At 44.5% G+C, this 22630-nt stretch overlaps 4 protein-coding genes and 1 non-coding gene across 15 annotated transcripts; 2 read left to right on the forward strand and 3 right to left on the reverse strand.

Annotated features, from left to right (window-relative positions):
- Window positions 1-136: 136 nt before the first annotated feature.
- Window positions 137-5384, reverse strand: LOC144214682 (14-3-3 protein zeta-like). Of its 3 annotated transcripts, XM_077743275.1 has the most exons (7): window positions 5218-5384; window positions 3472-3779; window positions 2452-2572; window positions 2098-2261; window positions 1910-2005; window positions 1340-1472; window positions 137-791 (listed from the first exon to the last, which is right to left on the reverse strand). In XM_077743275.1, the coding sequence occupies exons 2-6, from the start codon at window positions 3763-3765 to the stop codon at window positions 1383-1385; spliced, it is 765 nt and encodes a 254-aa protein (XP_077599401.1). In that variant the 5' UTR covers window positions 3766-3779; window positions 5218-5384; the 3' UTR covers window positions 137-791; window positions 1340-1382. The 3 variants fall into 3 exon arrangements, with proteins under 3 accessions (XP_077599401.1, XP_077599399.1, XP_077599400.1); XM_077743273.1 differs by having other exon boundaries at window positions 137-1472; XM_077743274.1 differs by lacking the exon at window positions 5218-5384 and adding an exon at window positions 4618-5070 and having other exon boundaries at window positions 137-1472.
- grhl2b (grainyhead-like transcription factor 2b) lies at window positions 4327-20284 on the forward strand. Of its 8 annotated transcripts, none has more exons than XM_077743253.1 (17): window positions 4327-5411; window positions 9792-9881; window positions 13504-13693; window positions 13757-13827; window positions 14105-14426; window positions 14510-14568; window positions 14642-14798; window positions 14984-15095; window positions 16077-16171; window positions 16261-16419; window positions 16491-16751; window positions 16818-16855; window positions 16942-17033; window positions 17117-17241; window positions 17315-17379; window positions 17471-17605; window positions 19609-20284. In XM_077743253.1, exons 2-16 carry the CDS (start codon window positions 9823-9825, stop codon window positions 17583-17585), a joined length of 1920 nt encoding a protein of 639 aa, XP_077599379.1. In that variant the 5' UTR covers window positions 4327-5411; window positions 9792-9822; the 3' UTR covers window positions 17586-17605; window positions 19609-20284. The 8 variants fall into 8 exon arrangements, with proteins under 8 accessions (XP_077599379.1, XP_077599378.1, XP_077599380.1 ...); XM_077743256.1 differs by lacking the exon at window positions 19609-20284 and having other exon boundaries at window positions 4334-5411; window positions 16491-16548; window positions 16609-16751; window positions 17471-18601; XM_077743257.1 differs by lacking the exon at window positions 19609-20284 and having other exon boundaries at window positions 5049-5411; window positions 16491-16548; window positions 16609-16751; window positions 17156-17241; window positions 17471-18601.
- On the reverse strand, window positions 6710-8989 carry znf706 (zinc finger protein 706). Of its 2 annotated transcripts, none has more exons than XM_077743278.1 (3): window positions 8828-8989; window positions 7145-7290; window positions 6710-7072 (listed from the first exon to the last, which is right to left on the reverse strand). In XM_077743278.1, exons 1-3 carry the CDS (start codon window positions 8871-8873, stop codon window positions 6977-6979), a joined length of 288 nt encoding a protein of 95 aa, XP_077599404.1. In that variant the 5' UTR covers window positions 8874-8989; the 3' UTR covers window positions 6710-6976. The 2 variants fall into 2 exon arrangements, with proteins under 2 accessions (XP_077599404.1, XP_077599405.1); XM_077743279.1 differs by lacking the exon at window positions 8828-8989 and adding an exon at window positions 8200-8302.
- Window positions 18098-22285, reverse strand: ncaldb (neurocalcin delta b). Its single transcript, XM_077743276.1, has 4 exons — window positions 22084-22285; window positions 19828-20267; window positions 19639-19744; window positions 18098-19401 (listed from the first exon to the last, which is right to left on the reverse strand). Exons 2-4 carry the CDS (start codon window positions 20203-20205, stop codon window positions 19307-19309), a joined length of 579 nt encoding a protein of 192 aa, XP_077599402.1. The 5' UTR covers window positions 20206-20267; window positions 22084-22285; the 3' UTR covers window positions 18098-19306.
- Window positions 21258-21345, forward strand: trnay-gua (transfer RNA tyrosine (anticodon GUA)). The gene is given in 2 exon segments: window positions 21258-21294; window positions 21310-21345. It is a non-coding gene; the product is annotated as a tRNA-Tyr (tRNA).
- Window positions 22286-22630: the final 345 nt, after the last annotated feature.

Genomic DNA, 22630 nt, shown 5'->3' on the forward strand with positions numbered 1-22630 from the left:
ATTGAGAGTTAAACCAAAGATGTACATTTAAAATGTAATCCGTTTCACAAACGTTACAGCATTTTATTAAAGAAATAGGCTAGGGTCAATCAAAACCTATTGTAAACAAAAAGCAGACAGGCAGAGCCCAAAGTAATTAGATGTAACATTTTTATTCAGTGTCACACAAAAGCACATAACGAAATAATGTACGTACTCAGGGTGCCACCCGCAAAATGCTTCAGATCCTGCATACCGTCCCCCCTCCCCATTTTTTTATTGACCCACCACGATTATAAGAAACCAGCACTAATTTGTGTCGACTAAACGGTCCAAAACGGTTTCCTAGCGACTGACATGGCGCATTAACTTTCAAAAAGGACGGCGAAAACGCATCACCTGGTTCAAGCTAAATCCTAAGCAAAAGAAATAATAATAGAAGTGCCACTTTCAAAGCACACCAACCTCTCAAGTCATACTACGAGAAAGACACACTCATTCAATCCGGGGGGTCGGGGGAGGAAAAAAAATAAAATACAGACGCAAAAAAAAGGTTATACAAAATAAACACCCCAATAGAAAAGTAGCAAAACAAAGTTACAGTAAGAGTTTTGTTTCAATCAAGTTGTTCACTTTGTTAAATACACAAAGAAAGCAGGATATAAACAGAAGAAACGTTTATGAATGGAACTTAACCCTGGCAAAAGATGGAAAAATAAGAAAAAATAGCCCATTCACACAAAAGAACCTTTAGCGAGTGTGCTGCTCCAATAAAACCAGAACACACCGAGCAATTGTGCAGTATGTACCATCTGTAAAAAAAAAAAAAAGAAAGAAAGAAAACAGTTAACTTTGACCTCGGCGGGTTTAAACCACCGAGGTTTTTGGGACGAAAGCTGATATTTTTCACAAATCGGACAACGACGGCAATCGTTTTTTTTTCAGTTGACATGTTTTTGTGGACCCAAGTGTCACAACAGTTCAAGTAAAAACATACAAAGTATCAAAATATAGCTTGAGGTTTTTTTTTTTTTTTTGTCCGGTGGCGGCGATGGCGACGGTTTGCTACCGCTAACGACGGTCTAATTTGGAACGAGGACAAAAATGACATTGGGACTTAACGGGAGAAGAAAATATAACATCTATTGAGTAAGGTTCAATTCAAACAAAGATGTTGTTGTTGTTGTAAATAACTGGAGATGTTCTTATGATGGACAAACACATACTGTACTTTACACACGGAGTGGAGCGTAAACATACACATGTGCGCACATGAATTAGCACACGCACGACCACGCACACAACTTAGGCTGGTGAGAGGTTTAAAAAAAAAAAAAAAAAAAAAGAAATATTTTCTAACTTTTTTTTGTTCCTTCCTTCCTTTTTTCATTTGACGGAGGATTTCAGTTCTTGTCGGCCTCCGCCGTCACCTCTGCTGGGGCGTCGAGGGTGTCGGCGTCTTCGGCGTCGCCCTGCGTGTCGGCCGTCCATAGCTGGAAAGAAAAAAGGTCAACAAATATGAGTGCTTTTTGCGCTATTGCAATTTAATTGAAATAAAACGCACCAGGCTAGAAGAAGAAAAAAAAAATAGCATTTAACTACATTAACAAGAGAGACAAAATATAATCTGCTTTAGCTTGCCTTTTAAACTTGAAGTGGTCAAAATTGAATCCCTGCCATAGCCTTTGATATACTCAGCCTAAGGCTAACGGTTAGCATTAGCCTTAATTGTAGTAGGTTTGTTGTGATACATAGTGATGACACTATGATGATTTCCATTCTTTTAAAACTCATCTCATTACAATATATTAAACTTTTCTGTAGTGGTGGTAACCTACTAGCAATATTTGAAGCCATTCTTGTCAAAACGCAGCTAGCTAACTAGCTAAAGGATTGGTCTAACGGGTAAAGACGCGGGGTGGCCACTCACGGTCAGATTGTCACGGAGCAGCTGCATGATCAAGGTGCTGTCTTTGTAGGACTCGCTGTTGAGAGAATCCAGTTGTGAAATGGCGTCGTCAAAGGCCTGTTAAGAGGGCACACAAAGACGTTTCAGGAGGAATTACGGGCTAAAAAGGCGAGAGGCCATCGCTCGCTCGGTCGGTCGGCCATCTCTACTTGTTTGGCGAGTTTGCAGGCGTCATCGGGCGAGTTGACGATCTCGTAGTAGAAGACGGAGAAGTTGAGCGCCAGGCCCAGACGGATGGGATGAGTGGGCTGCATCTCCGCCTTACTGATGTCCAGAGCGTCCTGGTATGCTTCTTTCGAGTTGTTGATGATTTCTGCGAGGAGTGGAGAGGAGGCATTCATTCCACAAGATCATATTGAGAGAAATCATTCAAATGGAGCTATATTTAGGCCACATTAGACAATTGCAGACAGAAAAAAAGCCTGCTAAGGACTTCATTTTGGAGTCATAGAGTTAGCATTCCTGTTGGTAGAAGGCATGCTGATGATGTCACTCTCACTCACCGTCCTTTCCGTCACCGGCGACCTCGGCCAAGTAGCGGTAGTAGTCGCCCTTCATCTTCAGGTAGAAGACCTTGCTGTCAGGGTTCTTGGCCTTTGGAATCAGGTGTTCGTCCAGGAGTTGCTACGAGGGGACAAAAAGAAAAATGCGTCAAATGCCAGCATAGTACATTGAATTTTTTTTACGTGCTTCAACTCACTAACAAACAACTTGGGGGACCCCCCCCCCCCCACACACACACACACACACACACACACCAGCTCTGGCGTCAAGGTACGTGCGGGGGTGACGGAGTAAAAGAGGAATTTGTACGCAAGTCAGAACGTGCCCGCAGACCAAAGTGAACTCATTCTGACTGTCGGCAGAAAGCCTGCGTCGTCAAAATGCCTTTTTAAAGGATAAAAAGTGCTTTGTTGATTGCTGTATGGAAACTTGAAGCTAAATGCAGCGACTATTCATGATTAATTAGGAAATTGATTACACACTTGGCCAAGCACTAATGTGGAAATTCAAGTTCGGCCAATACTTCGCTTGTCCAGTAGATGGCGGTAATGAGTTTTCTGGTTTGTTTTCGCGATGGATTTTTACAAAGAGAAGCGGTTGGACCTACTGGACTCCAAAAACAACATGAAATGGTCGCCACCCTTTCCATCGTATTTAACTCATTGTCAACCATTGACAATGACAAATGTCCAATTCATTTAAAGTAAAATGACGGCCTGCAAAAGCTCACGTTTCTGTGGCCTTTTGACCGGGAAAGAAAGGCTGGAAATGGATGAAACATTTGGCTGGCGGCGGCGAGTTTCAAGACAAGCGAGGTTGCGCGAGTGAGACTTTGCGTCTCTGACTCTGGCCCGCGGCTATCTAAATATAGCCGGCCCGCAGATTGGGCCGCACGTCCTCGTGGAAACGGACCACACTTTATAATAAGCGAGCGGAGAAATGTGGGATTCCAGCCTGGCCGGGGCGGAGCAAACTCTTCAAACACATTGGAGCATAAGAAACAAAATGGGGGGACTCACCAGAACCTCGCGGCAAATGTCGTTGAGCTCTTTCTCGATCTTCTGCCGGTACTCCTTGGCCTGGTTGGCCTTAGAGGGGTCCTCTGACTTCTGCTCGATGCTGGACACCACCCTCCAGGAGGACCTCCGGGTGCCCACCACGTTCTTGTAAGCCACGGAGAGGAGATTACGCTCCTCGTTGCTCAGCTCGTCGCAGGTGGTGGTCACCGACTTCATGGCGTTGGCCATGTCGTCGTAGCGCTCGGCCTGCTCGGCCAGTTTGGCCTTCTGGACCTCGGTATCCTTGTCTGCCATGGCTCCTGTGTAGGCTGGGGGGAAAGGAGGAGGAGGCGGTGGCAGCAGCGGGGGAAAAAAACAAAGGGGGCAGATTAGGCAGACGGACGGGCCAGAGCGTCGGGGAGGGGCGGATGTGATCTGGCGGAAAATACAATGGCCACCCCTTTTGATTCAAATTTGGCTGTGACCCAAATTTCACTTTTAAGCAAAATTAGACAAGCATCCGTTCATTGAACAAGCAATAGAAGAAGAAAATTCCATGTACATAGTTGGCCTTAAATCACCTTGACCACAGACGCCCAATCTATTGTACTGGGGAAGTTCGGCAGCTAGTGATTGCGGCGGCTAACTCAAGCGAATCGGATCTCTACTGCCGTCAGTTAGCGTTTTTTTTGTACTACAATGCCAGAAATTAGTCAACATTGGGTACATTTTACTGTTAATAGTAATGATCTTTTGGATTTTTCCATGAAAGAATATTCCTTTTCTGCTAGCCTTCCCTCTTCAATTGAATTGGACGTCCAATAGCGACAGTTTAAAATCGACCAAAGTATGTCAATCATAGTCAATGGCACTGAAAGAGTTAATTCGTCTTTTACAAGGACATTTGGACGACTACTAACACAAAAAAAATCCTGTAGTTTTGACAATGGTACCGAGACAAAAATACTCGAGGATTAACGCCTAAAAAAGCCATTCGTTTACAAATAACGTCTGAGAAGGACCCCAACTCAAAATGGCAGCCGTCATTTGAGAACAGGTAAAAATGAGGAAATTTGTGGAAGCCCCCGGGGCTCTCCGGACGAGCGTTATTCGCATTTTAAATCGCGTACGGAGCAACGAAACGACAATGGGGAAACGTCGCCTTACCGTGAGACTCAAGAAGCCCGTCTTAGAAAAGGAACATTAGACTCAAAATGGCACTAGTAACCCGTGAGTCACATCCACCTGCGCCCTTCTTTGGAATGTCGGCTAACCCGGTTTCGCGTCATACACACCTGCACACAAGGAACCGAAAAAATACACGCCCAAATACACCGAACGACCACGGAATGTAATATTCGTACTAATAAAACACGGTGAGGGGGATTATTGTGAGGAATGTGCTGGAATTGAATACACTAGCTTCCATGTTCGCTAGTGAACGCCCTTTTCGCTTCCCGGAAAACCACCGCCGAAAAAAAGACCGTAGCTGAGTTATTTTATGCTCTTCGCCCAGTTCGCGAACCAGTAAACGCAATACAAGCCGGGAATCGTCGTAATTTACTCGCCAAAAAGGAGAAAACGGAGGCTTAGGGGGGGGGGCGGCCGCACTAGCCCGCCGAACAATGAGCGAGCATCACCGTCGCCGTTCTGCATTGAAAGCAAACCCCCCTCCCTCGCCCAGCTCCGAATGCTTTTGACGAGCTTGCCCGTCATCGGCAGAAAATTTTCCCCGGTGTCGGTGCACCTTGACCCCCGGCGACTAACCTGTGGTCGTCGTTAAATGGACGCTAGCGTGTTGTTTCCCCGGTTGCTGATGTTCGCGCTCCCGCTCGTCCACGGGGTTTCCCTCCAATCAAAACCACACCAGCAGGGTCGAGCTGGGACGGGTGACGTCACGGGGCGGTTGCCGTGGCAACTGCAGCAAGGAGGGAAAATGGCGACAAAGACGTGTTCGAAAAGTAGGTTTTTGCACCTGTTTTATTGCCTCTACGGGGCTCAGGGAAGAAAGGGGTCCTAAGAATTCCCTTTCAAGAACCCTTAATCTTTTCCTAACTTTATTCCTTCGGGGTTCCTTTTGTTCACATACCTTCAATCACTTTTTTTGCTATGCTTTACCCTTGCCTCCTCACTTTCTGACCTTTCTCTCTTCTTGACCTAACTGTACTGTATTTTATATAATTCTGTACAACAATACGTTTAAAAATGAATACAATTTCGATAAAAATTAACCATTTTCCATATACAGAAATACATTCAGGGGGAGTGGGCAGCTATTCAAAAGTTAGCATTCACGGCCTTTAATGTTTTATAGCGCAAGTGTCTACTTTTAAGTATATTTTCGACACTTAAGACCCCTTATTTTTGGCCTTAAACATGAGCCCTTTAAAATAGAAATGAATAAAAAAGGAAATACATTGGTTATGGTCCCAAGTAACATTATAAAGTTGACTTTTTTTTTCAGTATTCACATTTTAGCATTTAGCCATGAATGCCCACTTCATTTAAAACGTTTCTTGTTTTAAATAAAGTTTGTTTATTCGCCCCTCTCAGTCAAAATGGCCGACAACCATTTTCTTTATGAATTTTATCCTTTTACTTCCACCTACTGTGATAGGAATTAAAGCTCTGACCTACAAATTGAGTAAAATGTCAAACACTTTCCAATGTGATTACACAAGTAGAAAGATTTGTGCAGTCGGTGACTAATGTGGGAAATGTGCCTCATTCGTCTGGTTTTGCCAGTCACGTTTTGGGTGGGGTTTCAAGTTTATCCAAATGACAGAATGGCATTGAACTTCCTCAACTGACTTTATAAAAAAAAGGGAGACGCCATTTTGTTACACTGGCAGCCTCACATCTTAGATTCAAAATTGAGCGAGTACATTTCCCACTAGAATGTCTCTGAAAATAGATGACCTATAAATGCTGAGAATTAATTCTTTCACCTCATTAGGACTGCTAATTTCATGTGTTTTTTCTTCCTTTTTAGGGGTTAATTTGCCCTGAATTAGACACAGGATTACATACATAGAGTTTATAGGAAATATCTCCATTGGGAACTATACTATACAACTACTACTATATACATATAGTGAATAGTTTTTTATTGTACGCTTCAGAATACAGACTAGCGTGTGACAAAAAGCTTTCCGACCGGAAACAGACTGTTTAATTGCAGCCTGCACAGTTGTTTGATTTTGACTCATTTCCTGCTACTGTATAACCACGTCAAACATTAACAAGCAGGCGGCAGACGTATAGCACAAAGTAAATTTTTAATAAAACGGTATAATACAGCGGTGAGCATACGTTTTACGCTTTTCTCACAATTGTGACATCTTTATATTTTTTAATTATCAGCCTGGCTGTTTAATTAGTGACAAGCCAACGTTGAGGATTAGGATTAGCCAGGTGAAATCAATACGTCGTTAACCACCACATGAGCGCGGAATATGATGCCTATTACCAGATATAAAAACAACGTTAATCCAGGCGACGGGGGAGAGGACTGTAGATTTTTTTTTCATGCCTCCACGCCCTCAAGCTCTGGGGGGAGCGGACATTTTGGATGCTTGCTCTCAAAGTGCTGCTTGAAGGTTTTGGGGTCGGGCATCTGCGACTGTAAGGAAAGCCGCAGAAATGTACGCTGTTAGCTTCCCGCGCTAGCCGCTTGGCTAACGAAAATAGTCACCTTGCACACGTCGCAGGTGAAGACCAGCGCCGCCTTGGCCGCCGTCTTTTGGTCGTGCCCCTTGGCCTTCTTTAGGTCGGCCTGTTTCTTGGCGTTTTTCTGCTGCGACTGGATCTTCTGGTGCCCACGAGCCATCCTGTTCAAGCCTGGTTCAAAACAATTGTATTTTTAAGGTCGGAACGTTCGCCTTTCATTGATTTTGAGGGACTTTCCGAGGGGCTGACCACCCGGCGGGCCGGATCAGAACCCCCAGCGGGCCACATCTGGCCCGCTGGCCCTATGTTTGACACCACTGTCTAGTTAGGACCTTAATTGTAGACTTGATTCGATTTTTCTGTAGATTATCATGAGTGGTGACACAAACAGGAAAAATACCTTTAGCGAGAAATTGTTTTATTATTAGTGTCATGGCTGTATATAGAAAACTGCAAAAAGGCAAAGAATATTTTTTTATACTAGGCTGGAAAACAGTCGTGGTAGTGCTCTGTTATTTGGTCAACAAGTTAGTTCAGGTCACTTGGGACTTTTTAAGTTTGAATAAACGTTCTGTGGTATGTAACCTGTTTGTTCACCTGTTTAATAGCCCAATATTATTTGTCATGGATGAAGTCATCCTTCCAAAATCCAGAATTTCTGATTTAAAGAAATGCAACGACCATCTATTCAAATCACATCCAAACGAGTTGAATAGGCAGATTTTAGCATGTGATCTTTGTTTTTTTCTTGATTTGTTGTTGGAAAATCATGGGCAAATGAGTCGGTTTGTTAGCGTTTGGCCAAGAGCATCGGAATGGTCAACCATCCCCAATTCTTTGTAAATACGTGAACAGCGCATAAATCGTCTAACTGTAAACAGAACAGTACATAAATCCCCTAAGTATACCCAGTTGTGATCCAATAGTATTATGTATTGTGGCAACAATTAGGCGAAATAACAGTGGATTAGCATTCCACTTAGCTTTCTCCTCCTCGTCAAAGCACAGCGTTGTCGTTACACCATTTGGCCCCCCAAGCACGCCAATGCCACTCTACTTAAGATAATATTGGAAAATTACCTGGTAAAAGTAGAAGGTGAGTAATGTAAAGTGAGTGCTCGTCTTTCCAACGTAGCCCAAACAACTTGACAGCTGCTAAATTCCCATTGACAACATGACGGTCCTGATACGTTCAAAGACGGTCGTAAATACAAGTCTTCTGGTTAACCAAATGGTGTTTTGGGAACACTAAAGTAACACATGGCATTCTACTCAATTGTAAGGTTCTTTTTAAAGCCACTTAGATAGAAATATACTTTCTTATTAGACATTTACTCATATAGTATTGCATTATTTGAACGTCAATGTAATTTTCGAGCAGTCCCTAAAGTCACCATTAAACCTATGATGTTGGCAACATCTCCTCCTGGTGGTCAAACGACGCCAGTACTCAATTTCCTGCTTGACAGCATTTAATTGCTGAAGGAAGCAAAAATTAAAAATAAATCGATCTTCCTTTGCAGATTAAACACGTTTCCCATGTACTTGCGTGTGTTTACTAAAAATTCCAAATTTTTGTAGGTCTAACAACCGTCCCATTTGAAATTTAACAAACTCAAATTGTCCTTTGGTGTAAATGTTTTTATAAATGATGGTTGTTAAGGGTAGTTAATTTTCAATTTTACAAGTTAGTTGAGACGAAGCTCACCTGTGACCCTCAGGGGGGACAAAATGGATGAATGGGTCATAAGCATATCACATCATGCCAACCCTCGTCAACACAATCATGTCATGACTGAAATCCTATCTCGGTGAGAAAAGTATCCGGCAGTCCGCGTGTCCTTATAACCTTCCTGCTTCTTCTTTTTTTTTTTTTTTCAACCGTCATAGGAAAAACAAGACGAGCCCCTTGTGAATGGGTAAAAGTGTGTGAGGGGAACGCCCAAGTGGCCTGCAGGCGCGTTGGTGCTGTTGTGCAGAGACTTGCTAGATTACAAGACCCAGGGTGGGGTTGTCCAAGCCCGAGGGGCAGACACGGTGAAAGCAAATCTTCCAGGTGTCATCCCATCAATGGCGCCGGATAATATCATCTTCCCACTGAGATTGGATCAGCAACATTGACTATGAATTTCAAACTATTTTGGACACTTAACATTTCTACACAATGAATTGAATCCACTACAAGTCCACTAGCCTGATACTAAACCCCATTGATTAATTAGCATGGATGTTTTTATTTCCCGTTAGCCGTTCCCAACCCGAAGAGGAAGCTGCTTCTCAACCTTCCCCATCTGACACTTCCTCCCATTTTATCCTCCCACGTTCCGAATCGACTGGTTTTACCACAATGTTGCCAGACCGGTTGAACTGCACACATAGAAAGTGCATTGGCAGCAATAACACCAGCGCATGCTGGTGAAATCCAGTCACGTGATGGCTAAGTCGATTTCTCCAAAAGATGAAACGTGACCATAAATGTTTGCCCCTTTTTAGACACTAAGAAATGAATTTGTCACACAAATATGTCCGTTTTTACCATTTCATAATATACATCCATTTTCTTTAGCTATTCTGATTGTGCAGAATGGACGTTTGCATCTAAGCTTGTGTTAGCATTTTCAGAATTTTAGCATTCTTGCTAGATATGGACTCATTTTTTTATCTTTGTGCAGGGGAAAAAGACATCCCACTCCGCCTACACTCATGGGCCACATCCCAATCCGGGAGGCCAGGTCCGGACAAGCCCAAAGAAAAAGTGCCTGGTATGTAGGATTTTTTTTCTTTCTTTCTTATATGTTGAAGGCTGGGGAGGGCATGGGAATTCTTGAGAATTTCTAAGGGAATACTTCGGCATTTTGAGCCACCGACGTGACGTGTAGGTCTTGCTGGAGCCTGTTCCAAATCGCAATGTGTGGAGATTGTAAAAAGTTGGCCCATTCTTCATTTTCTGAACCGCTTAGCCCTCCCTCCGTCTACCTGGATTGTGTTTGTGTGTCCGCGCGAGGTAAAACGAACTCCACCTGTATTTATTTAGCGCACACAACACACCGCAAAGGCCCCAGCTGCTTTGTCCAACAAATGAAACAAACGTAAGGCGCACGCAAACAAAAGCAGGACGGCAACGCCGACGGTTGAACTGAACCCATCCGTAACCTCTTTGTTTAAAAAATCCAAAAGCCACCCATTTCTATATGCAAATAAGCCCCTAAAAAAGACAGAGAGGAGATCTGACTTTTTCTTTTTTTTAAAACTTTTTTTGTCACGGGAGTGGGGAGAGCGTTCCACGACGAGCCGCTACGGGTGCCGCTTTTTGCTTTGCAGATAGTTGAAGCAACGGGGGTTGGGATTCTGAAACAAGAAGCACCTGATGACGATCCACTGATTGCACTTGCGGCACACTAGTATTGTGGAAAGCTTTCTGCTTTAGTGTTTGTATCCAAAGCAACCCCGTTTGAGGAATAATTTGCCAAACCTGGTCTACATTGTTTTGTAGTTATTTAAAAAAAAAATATATATATATATATATGTAAATTTTTGTGATATATATATATTTATTTATTTATATATATGTACATGTACATATATATTTATTTATAAATATATATGTACATGTACATATATATTTATTTATAAATATATATATATACATATATGCACATGGACATATATATTTATTTATATATATGTACATGTACATCAAATGGGGTTGCTTTGGAACCAAGCTCTAAAGCAGAAAGCTTTCCACAATACTAGTGTGCCGCAAGTGCAATCAGTGGATTGTCATCAGGTGCTTCTTGTTTCAGAATCCCAACCCCCGTCGCTTCAGCTATCTGCAAACCAAAAAGCGGGACACGTAGTGGCCGTGAAGGAACGCTTTCCCCACCCCCGTGACGTTGGGCCAAAAAAGTAAAAAAAAGGAAAAAGTCAGATCTCCTCTCTGGTTTGGCATAATCGGGTGACTCAAAAAAAAAAGATGTGATCGGCACAACCCTACTATGTAGCTATTAATGGGTAAAAATGACAAAATAATGATTTTTCCCCTGTTTGCGTGTTACTTTAGTTCTTAAGTTAACATTTTGAAAGGGATTGAGTTTTTAATGGTGGCGGGCACTTTTTACGAGATCTTTGAAGCTAAGCAAACAGGGCTGGATTAGCATTGAGGTGGTGATTGGAGGAAGCAAACATGCACCTGCATTGTTTGCTTTAGCCGGCCGATTCCAAAGACTGGGATCCTGTCACACAATGGCTTCATTAAAGGGACAATTCTATTGTCAATTAATGACAGGCCTCCCTCCGCTCCCCCCTTCCTTTAAAAAGGGGCGTGGCAACTTTTCGGCTCAATAGTTTCCAGAGATTTGCCATTTTGGTGATTGAGTGCTCCCGGCTCAGTTTAGTGGTGACGGTAGCCATCGTTCCATCCCACCCTCCCAAATAACAAGGTTTTGACGTCTACTGATGTCAATGGCAACCAATGAGTTAACAAGGAATTGACCGAAAATGCCCCAAAACCAATGGGAAGTGACCAGAAATCAGATAAAATGGATTGGACGTCTCGCACCATCAATGGCAGCCAGGGAATTAATATATAAATAAACCGCTCCGGCCCACATGACCTTAAATTGCCATGAATGTGATCCAAATGAGTTGGAAATCTCTGTACACTATGAGATTTCTTATCTGTTTTTCATTCAAATAAACACATTGAATTATTTTCTTTTTTAGATCGAATAAATAGGTAATTGATATCTACTTCGAACTAATCGCTTTCTTGTTGTTGTTGCCGTTATTAAGAAAATATCCTGCCTGAGAGGCGCGGCCTTAACATGCCCGTTCTGAACCTGGAGCCAATGAGAAGCGAGCTTCTTAACCCCGCGGGCAGCCAATCGTCGACGACCTCACCTTTCCCTCGTTCGCCTGTGAAAGAATTTGGCTTTGCCAAGCGATAAAGCGACGCCAAAAACAAACAACGGCGTGCACAAGTGGCTATTAATCATGTTAACATTGGGATAAAGTCCTAAAGTAGACTTTTGTGTGCAAAAAGGGAGCGGGGAGGGAAAAAACGAGAGCTTTTGCCTTTCAAGGTACCGGAAACAAAGACGAGAGGGTGGAGTGGAGGAGACAAGAGGGAGGGCAGTTTACAAAAAAAAAAAAAAAGTCTTCGTGGAGGAAAAAAAATAGAAAAGTGGACTTACCTGTACGCCAACTTCTGCCAACCCGCTCGCTCTTATCACCTGCTCCGACTTGAAAGTCCAGTTCCACCAGGCAGCAAGCCGGGGAGAGGAGGTTGAAATATGTCACAGGAGACAGACAAGTAAGTGCTCTTGTCGCGGAGACGATCTTTGACACTTGGACAAAATTGGCCAAGGGGACCCACTTGTTTTTTTCCTTTTCTCGCTCTTTCTCTCGCTTTGGAATCATTAAGAAAATAATAAGTAGTTCAAAAATACTTGTCAGATTTAGCGAATGGTCGTTTACTATCTATTTTGCATCATACTGACTGGTTTGTGATAAGAGGTCCTGGAGGGAGATGTAGATTAAAGGAGCTTGTTATGGATTCGCCATTTTTTGGACCTAAGGAAATACCTTCAAACATGCATGGACTCTACTTTTTAAAATATTCCTTTATGTATATGTATATATAATTTTTTTCATCGTAATGCGACGACACTAATTCTTTGTGGAATATATAGTCATTGGTAGTGGCTGACTGTGCATCAAGAGTCGTTTAATGGGTTAGTTTGGTTGGGGAGGATAAAATTGTTTGTTTACAAATGAAAGTACACTTTGCATATTTCCTCTGTACTTTATTCCTAATTTGATACATGCCTCAATCCCATTCATTGATTCCCACATGACACACGCAAATATTTATTTATATTTAATTATTATGTATTTTTGTATTTCAATTTGGGTCAAATAAACGAGATTAATGCTGCTTCTGTACTAGGATGTTAGCATTTAGCAGTCAATTTACAGACAATTGTATAGATTACATTGATCTTTTTTTTATAATAAATTCAAAATCTAAAACACTAGTCTATTCTATTTTTTTTAAATTTAACAATCTTACACCCAGTGTATTATTTTGTATAATTTTTTCCCCGATTCATACTGTGTAACATTTGGCTGGGCTAGCTCGGCCAAGCTAAAGCTGTTGTGACAACAAACCATGTTTAACTACTTTGTGTGATCTCAACTCCCAAAGTGGGCCAACAACAGCACGCCTTGGTCGCCGACCCGCGTCCTAAAAGTCATGGCCGTCCACGACGATAGACGTCTGACCCGCTTAGTTGGACGTCTCTCGCCGCCGACCGCATGGAAATCCTGGTTGGTGGCTAGTGATGATTTCGGGGTGAATGATTGTCTCCTCCTGTGCCCGTCTAGCAAGCGTCTGGTGGTGGTGGTCCCCAACGAGAGCTCCTTCCCGACGGTGCGGCGGGCTTACACCAGCGAAGATGAGGCGTGGCGCTCGTACCTGGAGAACCCCTTGACGGCGGCCACCAAAGCCATGATGAGCATCAACGGCGACGAAGACAGCGCCAACGCCTTGGGCCTCCTCTACGAATACTACAAGGTAGCCAAGCCCCTTCATAAACAAAGGCGGGGCAAACTTTTCATCCCTTTTTTTTACGTCAAGGTTCCCAAAGAAAAGAGGCTCCTGACTGCTCCAAAGGTCGCCGAGGTCACGGTGGAGCAAGAAGCAAAAAGGTTGGTGTGTGTCAGATGATGTCTTTTCCGCACTATAAAGTACAACAATCAACTCCTAAGCCAAGGCTGTCAGACTCGGTCGGGTTTGAAGAAAAAAAAAGTTGACGGTGTGCCTTATAGTGCGGATAATACAGCACATGCAGTATTCAATTATATTTACATTTCCACCAGTCGAACATAATGCAGCAGAAAACAATGTCAGGCGACAATATAAAAGTAAAAAAATTCTGATGTTGGATAGCTTTGTTCAAATTGCCATCCCCACATATTTACCCAGTCTGCCCGGCAACGACGACGACGCGGAGGCCGAGGCCTCTGACAAGCGCGTCCAGGTCCTCAAATCGCTCCCCGTCAACCTGTCGCTGAACGGCGAGCACCCCGAGGCCAACGCCAAGGCCGAGGCCTACGCGCCCGTCTACGTGAGCCCCGGTGGCGTGGGTGCCGGGCTCCACTACCGCGCCATGGATGGAGAGGAGCAGTCCCGAGCCGTCTACCAGCAGAGCCCCTATGAGGTGACCGCCGTCAGTCACGGCTCTTACTTGAAGGACGAGCGGCGGCCAAGCTCGCCGGACAGCCCCTTTGACGAGGACAGAGACACGGTCAGTGGCCATTTTTGTTCCAGCCCTCCTCTTCACTGGAGACTTTTTAAATTTAGCTGTTTTTTTTGTTTTTGTTCCGACAGAAGTACCACACGCCGTCGTCCCTGGCGTCGGACGACTTTTTATTCCACCAGGACGGAAGGTAAGGGCCGTCTTTTCCCCATCCTCCCTCCCTCCCTCCCCATGTCTGACGGCAATGCGGCGTGATGTGACAGTGAGAGCTTCCGCTACACGCTGGACGCCACGCGCTCTTTACGGCAGAAGCAAGGCGAGGGCCCCATGACGTACCTGAACAAGGGCCAATTCTACGCCGTCACCCTCAACGAACTCAGCGCCAACAAGCGTCTGCGGCACCCCATCAGCAAAGTGCGGGTGAGTGTCAAATGTAAAAATGCAATGTAGTGAATCCACCATAAGTGAGGGATTAATGTAGAGTAAGCATCGTTTGGTATAAAAATGGATAGTGATGGATAGTAGTTAACAAAATATATGTGAACTTTTTAGTGGACGTTTATCTATGGCCTTTTCTTTGACTGGACTTGTCGTCCCTCTGGCAGAGTGTCATCATGGTGGTCTTCAGCGAGGACAAGAACCGGGACGAGCAGCTCAAGTACTGGAAGTACTGGCACTCTCGACAACACACGGCCAAGCAGAGAGTCTTGGACATTGGTGAGTCACATGCTAGCTAGCTAGCTTACTTCTTTCCACTTTAATGTCCTTTGTTACTGGAATGCTCTCAGCCCCTCAAAAAAACCAAAGTAAAGAAGGCCACGCTGAGAGCAAACAAGCCCCCGCCCCCGGGCCAAAGCCGCCCCTACACTAGCTCGCCGTCTCCAGGCGCATCGGCCAACGTCACTCACGCACACGCTCGGGGAATAAAAGGCAATTGTTGCCGGCCGAAGCCGCCTGACGGTGACTCGGCGGCGGCGGCACGATTGACAAGCTAGGGCCCGCCGAGCCCGCCAAAAGTGGGCGGTATGCGTCAGACGCGTGTCGGGGCACGGAGCCTCCAGGAATGTCAACACGCGCCGTACAAAAAAAAAATCCAAAAGTGACTCGCACTGGGATTTTTGGGGCACAAAATTCCCATGTGAAGTCAGCCAGGGATTGACGCAAAGCGGCCGTTCACCGTGGCTCGCCGCCCTTCCCCTCTTGCGCCGCGCAACCCGAAACCGCCCAGAGCCCATTTGAATAGCAGCGGAGGAGGGTGTGCATTTGTGTGCAATTGTGTGCGTTTGTGTGTGATGCTCAGGTGCCTCCAGGCCCAGTTAAAAAAATACACTAAAAAAGCGTCCATGGTGGTGGTGGGGGGCGGAGTTAAGGCTATACTTGTTTTTCCATCTCCCTTTTGCACCTGTTGCGGAACGCATGGCACTAAAAACTAGTGTCCATTTACGGGCTTTTGCGAATTCCGGAGACACTCCTGTTTGCCGTCCAAGCATCAAAAAGTCCCCCCCTTCCTCCTCAGGGCCACAATGGCGGCCTTTTTGAACCCGGAGGGCTTGTTTGCTCGGGCCAGATAAGACTTTATCTGGCCAAATTGAAGCGTGCGCGCGCCGTTAGATGGCTTATCGCCGGGCAAACAATGACTACTTGATCGTGACTTTTAATGACCACTCTAAGGAAATGTGTGTCCCCCCCCCATTTTAGCTGACTACAAGGAGAGCTTCAACACCATCGGAAATATCGAGGAAATTGCATACAACGCCATTTCCTTCACTTGGGACGTCAACGAAGAGGCTAAGGTAGGAAAAGGAAGCGCAACTTTTTTTTCTATTGAAAGGCCTCATGTCATTTTTGAAAATGTTTGCCCCCCACCCCCGCTCCCGCTCAGATCTTCATCACGGTCAACTGCTTGAGTACGGACTTCTCGTCGCAAAAGGGGGTGAAGGGTCTGCCCCTGATGATCCAGATGGACACGTACAGCTACAACAACCGCAGCAACAAACCTCTGCACAGAGCCTACTCTCAAATTAAGGTCTTCTGCGACAAGGTCAGTGTCATATTGCGAGGGTTTCCCCCTAGTGGCGATGTTTGAAAGCGCGTCCTCACCCTTTTTTTTAGGGAGCGGAACGGAAGATAAGAGACGAGGAGAGAAAGTTATTCCGCAAAAAGTCCAAAGGTAGAAGGCGGGACAAAAGCCAAAGAGCTCTCCCATCTCCGCTTTTGCCTTCGTTTTTAGGTAAAGATGGCGGCGCGGGCGCAATGGCGGCGGCGGCCAAAAAGTCCGACGCCACCTATTTCAAGACTATGAGCGACCTGGAAGCGCAGCCCGTCCTGTTCATCCCCGACGTCCATTTTGGGAACCTGCAGAGGGCCGGACAGGTACGACAGTGAGCACACTTAACGCCGCCGTGTCGCCATGGTTACCAACCAGCCTCTGTCGGACAGGTGTTCACTTTAAACGCCGAGGAGATGGAGCGAGAAGGGTGAGCGCTCTCTGCCATTTCCAGACGCCCGTAGCGGACGGGACGTACAAAATTAATGCTGGTCGCCCATGTGGGTTGAAACGCAGGAGCGTGCTGGTCAAGAGGATGTTCCGGCCCTCGGACGACGACTTGTGTCCGTCCCCGCATAAGCAGATCAAGGAGGAGACGCGCAAGCGAGGTGGGTCATACTGCTGGAAAATAACGTTGTCAAGCTAGCTAACTAGCTAGCTAGCCTAAATTGGCGTGGATGGCGCGTGCCAGGAAGTGAGCTCACGGCACAGCGCCCCCTCTCCCCCGCAGTGCTGCTGTACGTCCGCAGGGAGACGGAGGAGGTGTTTGACGCCCTCATGCTCAAGTCGCCCACCCTGCGAGGCCTGACGGACGCGGTAAGTGGCGCCCAGCCGTCTCCGGCGCCCTAACCGAGCACCGGCGTCAAGCTTGGCCGCTCGCTCTCCTCAGATCTCCGAGAAGTACGGGGTGAGCGCCGAAAAGATCGCCAAAGTCTACAAGAAGAGTAAAAAAGGGTGAGTGGGCCTTTTGGCCAGTGGCGCGGTTTGGCCAGCAGGGCGGCGTCAAGACCCACTTTTTTTTTTCCATTTTTTTTTTTTTGTCCAGCATCCTGGTCAACATGGACGACAACGTGGTAGAGCATTACTCCAACGAAGACACCTTCGTCCTCCACGTGGAGAACGTGGCCGACAACTACAAGGTGACGCTGACTGAAATTTGAACTTCCCGTAAAAGACTGAGGTAATCCATCCCATTGGCTTTGACAAAAACGCTGTAAAAAGTGTCGCGCTCACGTACTTAAATATGATATCCGTCGCCAAAATGTTTTTTTAGCGGCATTCATTTGTTTTTATAGTTGCATTATTTATTTCCTTTGTATGTACGCATATACATATGTATTAATATATATATATATCCAGAGATTTCAAGTACTAGTTGACATTTCCCATTGAAAATTTCATGTCCATATTTCATTTCATTTGGGCCCTATTTTCGCATTTTCTCTTTATGCTGTCATCGACATGATCGTCTATTTGTAGCATTTTTTATGAATACTATTTTCTTCCCATGTTTGATGTCGATTTGTTAAAGGCCACACATTTCATTTTTTTATTTACTAGACATTAAATACTAGCCGAAAATGAAGCATTTTTTTTATTTTGAAGTGTATTTAAAAACATTTAATAGCTTCTATGCCAATAATGGCAGTTTTTGTCAAAAAAACAACCAATCGCCCATTTTGTCTTTATTTAAATAAGAAAATGGACATCCTACATAAAAGTTAACAATACAAAAAAAATCTATACACCAAAAGAAAAAAAAAGGTGATTGCGATGTCCTCGTTTGTTCAACTGTACAGTAGAAACCATACAATACTGCGTTTTACATACATACATATATATATATTAATGAATCATCTATATTTGGCACTTTGACCACAAGATGCTATGAAAAACGCGGGACCCAAAAAGTACCTGACGGCTTTTGTCACAGTCGTTCTCTTTTTAAATCATCGTTTTCTTCCCACAAAAAAAATTAATAATAATCGTTTTCACACCGGCAGGGCATTTAACAAAAAAAAAATCAAAATACTTCAAATACTCGAGAAAAAAAGGTGAAAACTTGATTGATACTGATGATGCGCATGTGGTCCTGCTCTAGCATAAATATATCAGATACATTTTTTGCGTCCTTTTCAAGTACAAGAAAATCATAAAATAACAACAAGAACAAAAATCATTCCACCTTTTCTCAAAGATGGATAAACAATGGAATACTAAATATGTTGTTAAAACTTCCCAGTCAAGATTGTATAGGTAGTATATTCTTTATGAATACTATTTTGATGTACTCCAATGTTTTTAACATAAATCCAGACATTAAGGTTTTTATCTCCTTCCCAAAATAGTTCAGCCCAAAATGAGACATCATAAATGAATAAGATCTAGTCATTGTATTTTTGTTTTAAACTGTATTTTAATTGTTTTAAGGATAGCGCCATGTTTTTACATATTTTTCAGGGGCCAATTTTTACAAAAAAAGTAGATGTCCAATTTGTTTAACTTGATACAGATTGGATGTCTACCCTTGTTCATATTTTGTTTTTAGCAATTAATGTTAGTCTCATTTGGGGCTTGACTGTGTAACGTTCCTTCCAAAAAATCTGTGTTAGAATCCTTGTGGAATTGGGGAAAAAAAGGAAAAAAAGAAGAAAGCAAATGGTCCAAGTCTGTTTGTGTCCACCTCAAAAAAAGCCCAGCAGCAAAACATGGATTCAGTGCAGTTCCGTACCTCCTAAATTCACTTTTTGTTGTTGTTGAACAAATGCTGTGCGGTCCTTCAAATATGTCCTTCGAAAGGTGGTGGGATTTTTTTTTCTTTCAATCATGAACTACTAAGAGAAGAAAAGAAAAGCAAAACGGACGGGAAGCCATTTTGGGTCTACTGGCCGGCACTGCTGGGGTCGCACTGCAGCAGTCGCACGATGGACGGGTCGTTCCTGGCGCCCTCCACAAACTCCTCCAGGGACAATTTTCCTAAACAAAACAAAAAAACAACAATTCAAAAAAAGCCAATCGCCAAGGAATCTGAAATACATTCTCTTGCAGTTCCCAACTTTAACACTAGTTGGAGACAGTTCCACCGTTACTTGCAGTTGGAAACTGGTGTTGTTCCATCATTAAATCTAGTCTATTTTAAAGACTCTAATCTTGTTGTGATTAAATTGACTTTTTGTGCTCAAGATTTCAGTTTTGGAAGGAAAAGTTTCTCACCGTCCCGATTGGTGTCCATCTGCCTGAAGATTTTATCGGTGCGCTTCTCGGGCGTGGACTCGTCCTCGGGCATCTTCATCACCGAGGACACCATCTTGTAAATGGCCTAGGAGAAAGAAGCGGGGTCACGGCTGGCTTTGGCGCCGGCGGGGTGGAGTTACGGCTGGTGTGGGCGCAGTGGAGACTCACCGTGACAATTTCCAACATCTCTGCCTTGCTGATGTAACCGTTGCCGTCCAGGTCGTACATGCTGAAGGCCCACTTAAGCTTCTGGTCCAGGCGACCTCGGGACGTGACGCTCAGTGCGATGATGAACTCCCGGAAGTCGATGGTGCTGTCGCCGTTGGCGTCGAAGGTGCGGAAGACGTGCTCGGCGAACTTGGAGGCGTCGCCGTAGGGGAAGAAGTTGGCGTAGATCTTCTTGAACTCCTCCATGGACAGCGCCCCGCTGGGGCAGTCCCGCAGGAAGCCCTTGTACCACTCGGTGATTTCGTGCTCGCTGAAGTCTGTGTTTTCCATCAGGTCTTGCATTACGTCGGGGCGGAGCTTGCTGTTCTGTTTCCCCATGGCGGCGGCGGCTGGGCCAAAGCGACAACGACGACGACGGCGGTGGCGGCTGCTTCGGATGGCTGAAAGCACAAAGGAGACCTGGTTGAATACACAAGCCAGGTAAAAACTCCCACTTTCCCAACTTGGCGAGGTCAAAGGCACAGCTAAGCTAGCATAACAACGATTGCGCGTATTTGAATGCTAACTGAGTGTTGCGAACATCCCTCAAAGTAGACACCAGACGTAACCAGGCTATTTGTACCCTCGTTAAGTCTATTACGGCAAACGGCACCTGGTTATGTAACAGCAGCTTTACCCAGACGGCCACAGGGGACGCTCACGCGCTCCTCTGTCTTAACATCTGTGGCATATTTTTGCGTGCTAGTTGAGGCCAATTGCTTCCAAATATCAAAACTGTCAACATATCAGGATTTTTTAAAAATGAAATAACTCAATAAGATTGCGAACAAATGGCTTGGTTGACCAAAATGGTGATTTTCTTGCCTTTTGTGCTCTCTTCAGATAGCTCAAGCAAAATCCTATTTTGGAAGAAGCCTCAGAGGTAAGTAGCAATGCCTCTTTAGCCTGACTCCTTTCCCGAACATCTTGTCCGTTTGTCTCTTACGTAACCGGCGGCCATTTATATCCCTCAGGTAAATCTTGACCGGAGAGCACCCGCGTTAATTCCCCTGGGATTGCCCAGCACACGACAGGTAAGAGAGTACCCAACTCCAACCTTTTAATAAGGGCCTTTTTAAACGGGGAAAAGACACAAGTGTGATGTTATGAGTGCTTAGCCCATTTTTGGATGATTCCCTTCATTTATTCATCCATTTGTCTGGTGTCAGACTTTGCCCCTTTCACTAAGACAAGAGTTTTTGCAAAGTAGCCAAAGATTGGAAACAGTCAGTTCTATTTTTTGAAGCCACATTAAAAAGAAGGGAATCCTTGAGTCCCAACAGATCAAATTCCCACATAACGTGACGTTGATTCCAAAAATACCACCAATGTTGAATTTCTGTAGGCCGTAGGAACCAATATGTGTCACTCTCCTCTCCCTTATCTCTATCCCTTCGATAGCTCAGTTGGTAGAGCGGAGGACTGTAGTGGCATGTAGCTGAAATCCTTAGGTCGCTGGTTCAAATCCGGCTCGAAGGAATTTTTTGTTGTTGTTGCAAACTCAAAAGAAAACTGTTCAATCAGACGAAAGAATTCCTAGATGACGTTTTAAGATAATCCCTTAGTGCATTCCTAAAGCTGTTTAGTTGTGAAAATTATCTTTTCACAGAAGCGACTTTAGTATTATTGTAGTAATTGCAGTGTAACTACAAGTATACCATGGTATATTTCAAGTTCCCTGAACAGCAGTGATGTGTAATTGTTTTTTAGCCATTCTTTATTGACCCTAAAAGAGTTATTTCCTCTGAGACTTGCTTGTTTAGTTGTTTTTTTTTTACACTCCAGGAAGTCATAAATTGACAATAGCCCACAGTAGCAAAATTGTGTGCATCCATTTTGTGTCCCTTTCGGGCTCTTCTTCCCATCAAACCGAAGTAGACTAAAAAGACGAATGCATTTTACATTCCTAGTGAATGTTTGCACAAAGCAGCCCACGAAACAAGTTTTTGGAAACGGAAAAGCGTAGCTTCTGTCGAGGAAAAAATACTATTCAAGTTACAGTCTCATCCGATTAGGAAGAAGTAGCTCAAGATTTATCCGCTGCAAGAATCCTCTCCACCAACGAAGCGCTTTTTATCGCATTAAAAGACTTTTTAGATTCGACCTGTTTGCGTATACCTGTGTAACAACAGAAGGGAGAGAGAAAAAAAACTACCAGGAAGATACCAATGCGCTTCGCAGCTGGGGGGGGCAAGGCGGTAGGACGGTCCAACTTACCTCGTTTTCAAGTCGCAGGGTGGAAGCTGGCCTCCAAAAAAGTCTCTTTAGTGGCCCATAACAAGATGGGAGAAAAGTTTGTGGGCGACGGGAGGACGAGAAGCCACACGGGAAGCTGCAGTATCCCGGCTGGGACTCGATCCGAACTCCGTCGCTCGTTCTGGGCTTGTGACCGAACGTCCACACCGCGAGTGGGACAAGCCTCGGGGCGTGACGTCACGGCTCGAAAAACACGTGGTGAGACAGCGGCCAATGAGGAACCGCGTTGGCCCGGCAACGCAAAACCCGATAGCTCCTTAATGGACAGCCAGGGCTCAAAACATTAGGTCCAATAATGAACTTTTTATCATTTGTCAGCCTCCATTGACGACACGACGTATCTTATATGATTTGTTTTTAAGTGACCAAAAATAGCCACTCGCCTTATCATTAATCTCATTGATTTATAAGAGGAAAAAAGACATATTGACGTTGCAAAATGCAGTTTTACCTACATTTTTATCTCTAAGTCATAGCATTTTCTCCCTTCTGTCTATTCAAATTGTTT

The sequence above is a fragment of the Stigmatopora nigra genome, chromosome 21 (assembly GCF_051989575.1).
Source record: "Stigmatopora nigra isolate UIUO_SnigA chromosome 21, RoL_Snig_1.1, whole genome shotgun sequence".
NCBI lineage: Eukaryota > Metazoa > Chordata > Actinopteri > Syngnathiformes > Syngnathidae > Stigmatopora > Stigmatopora nigra.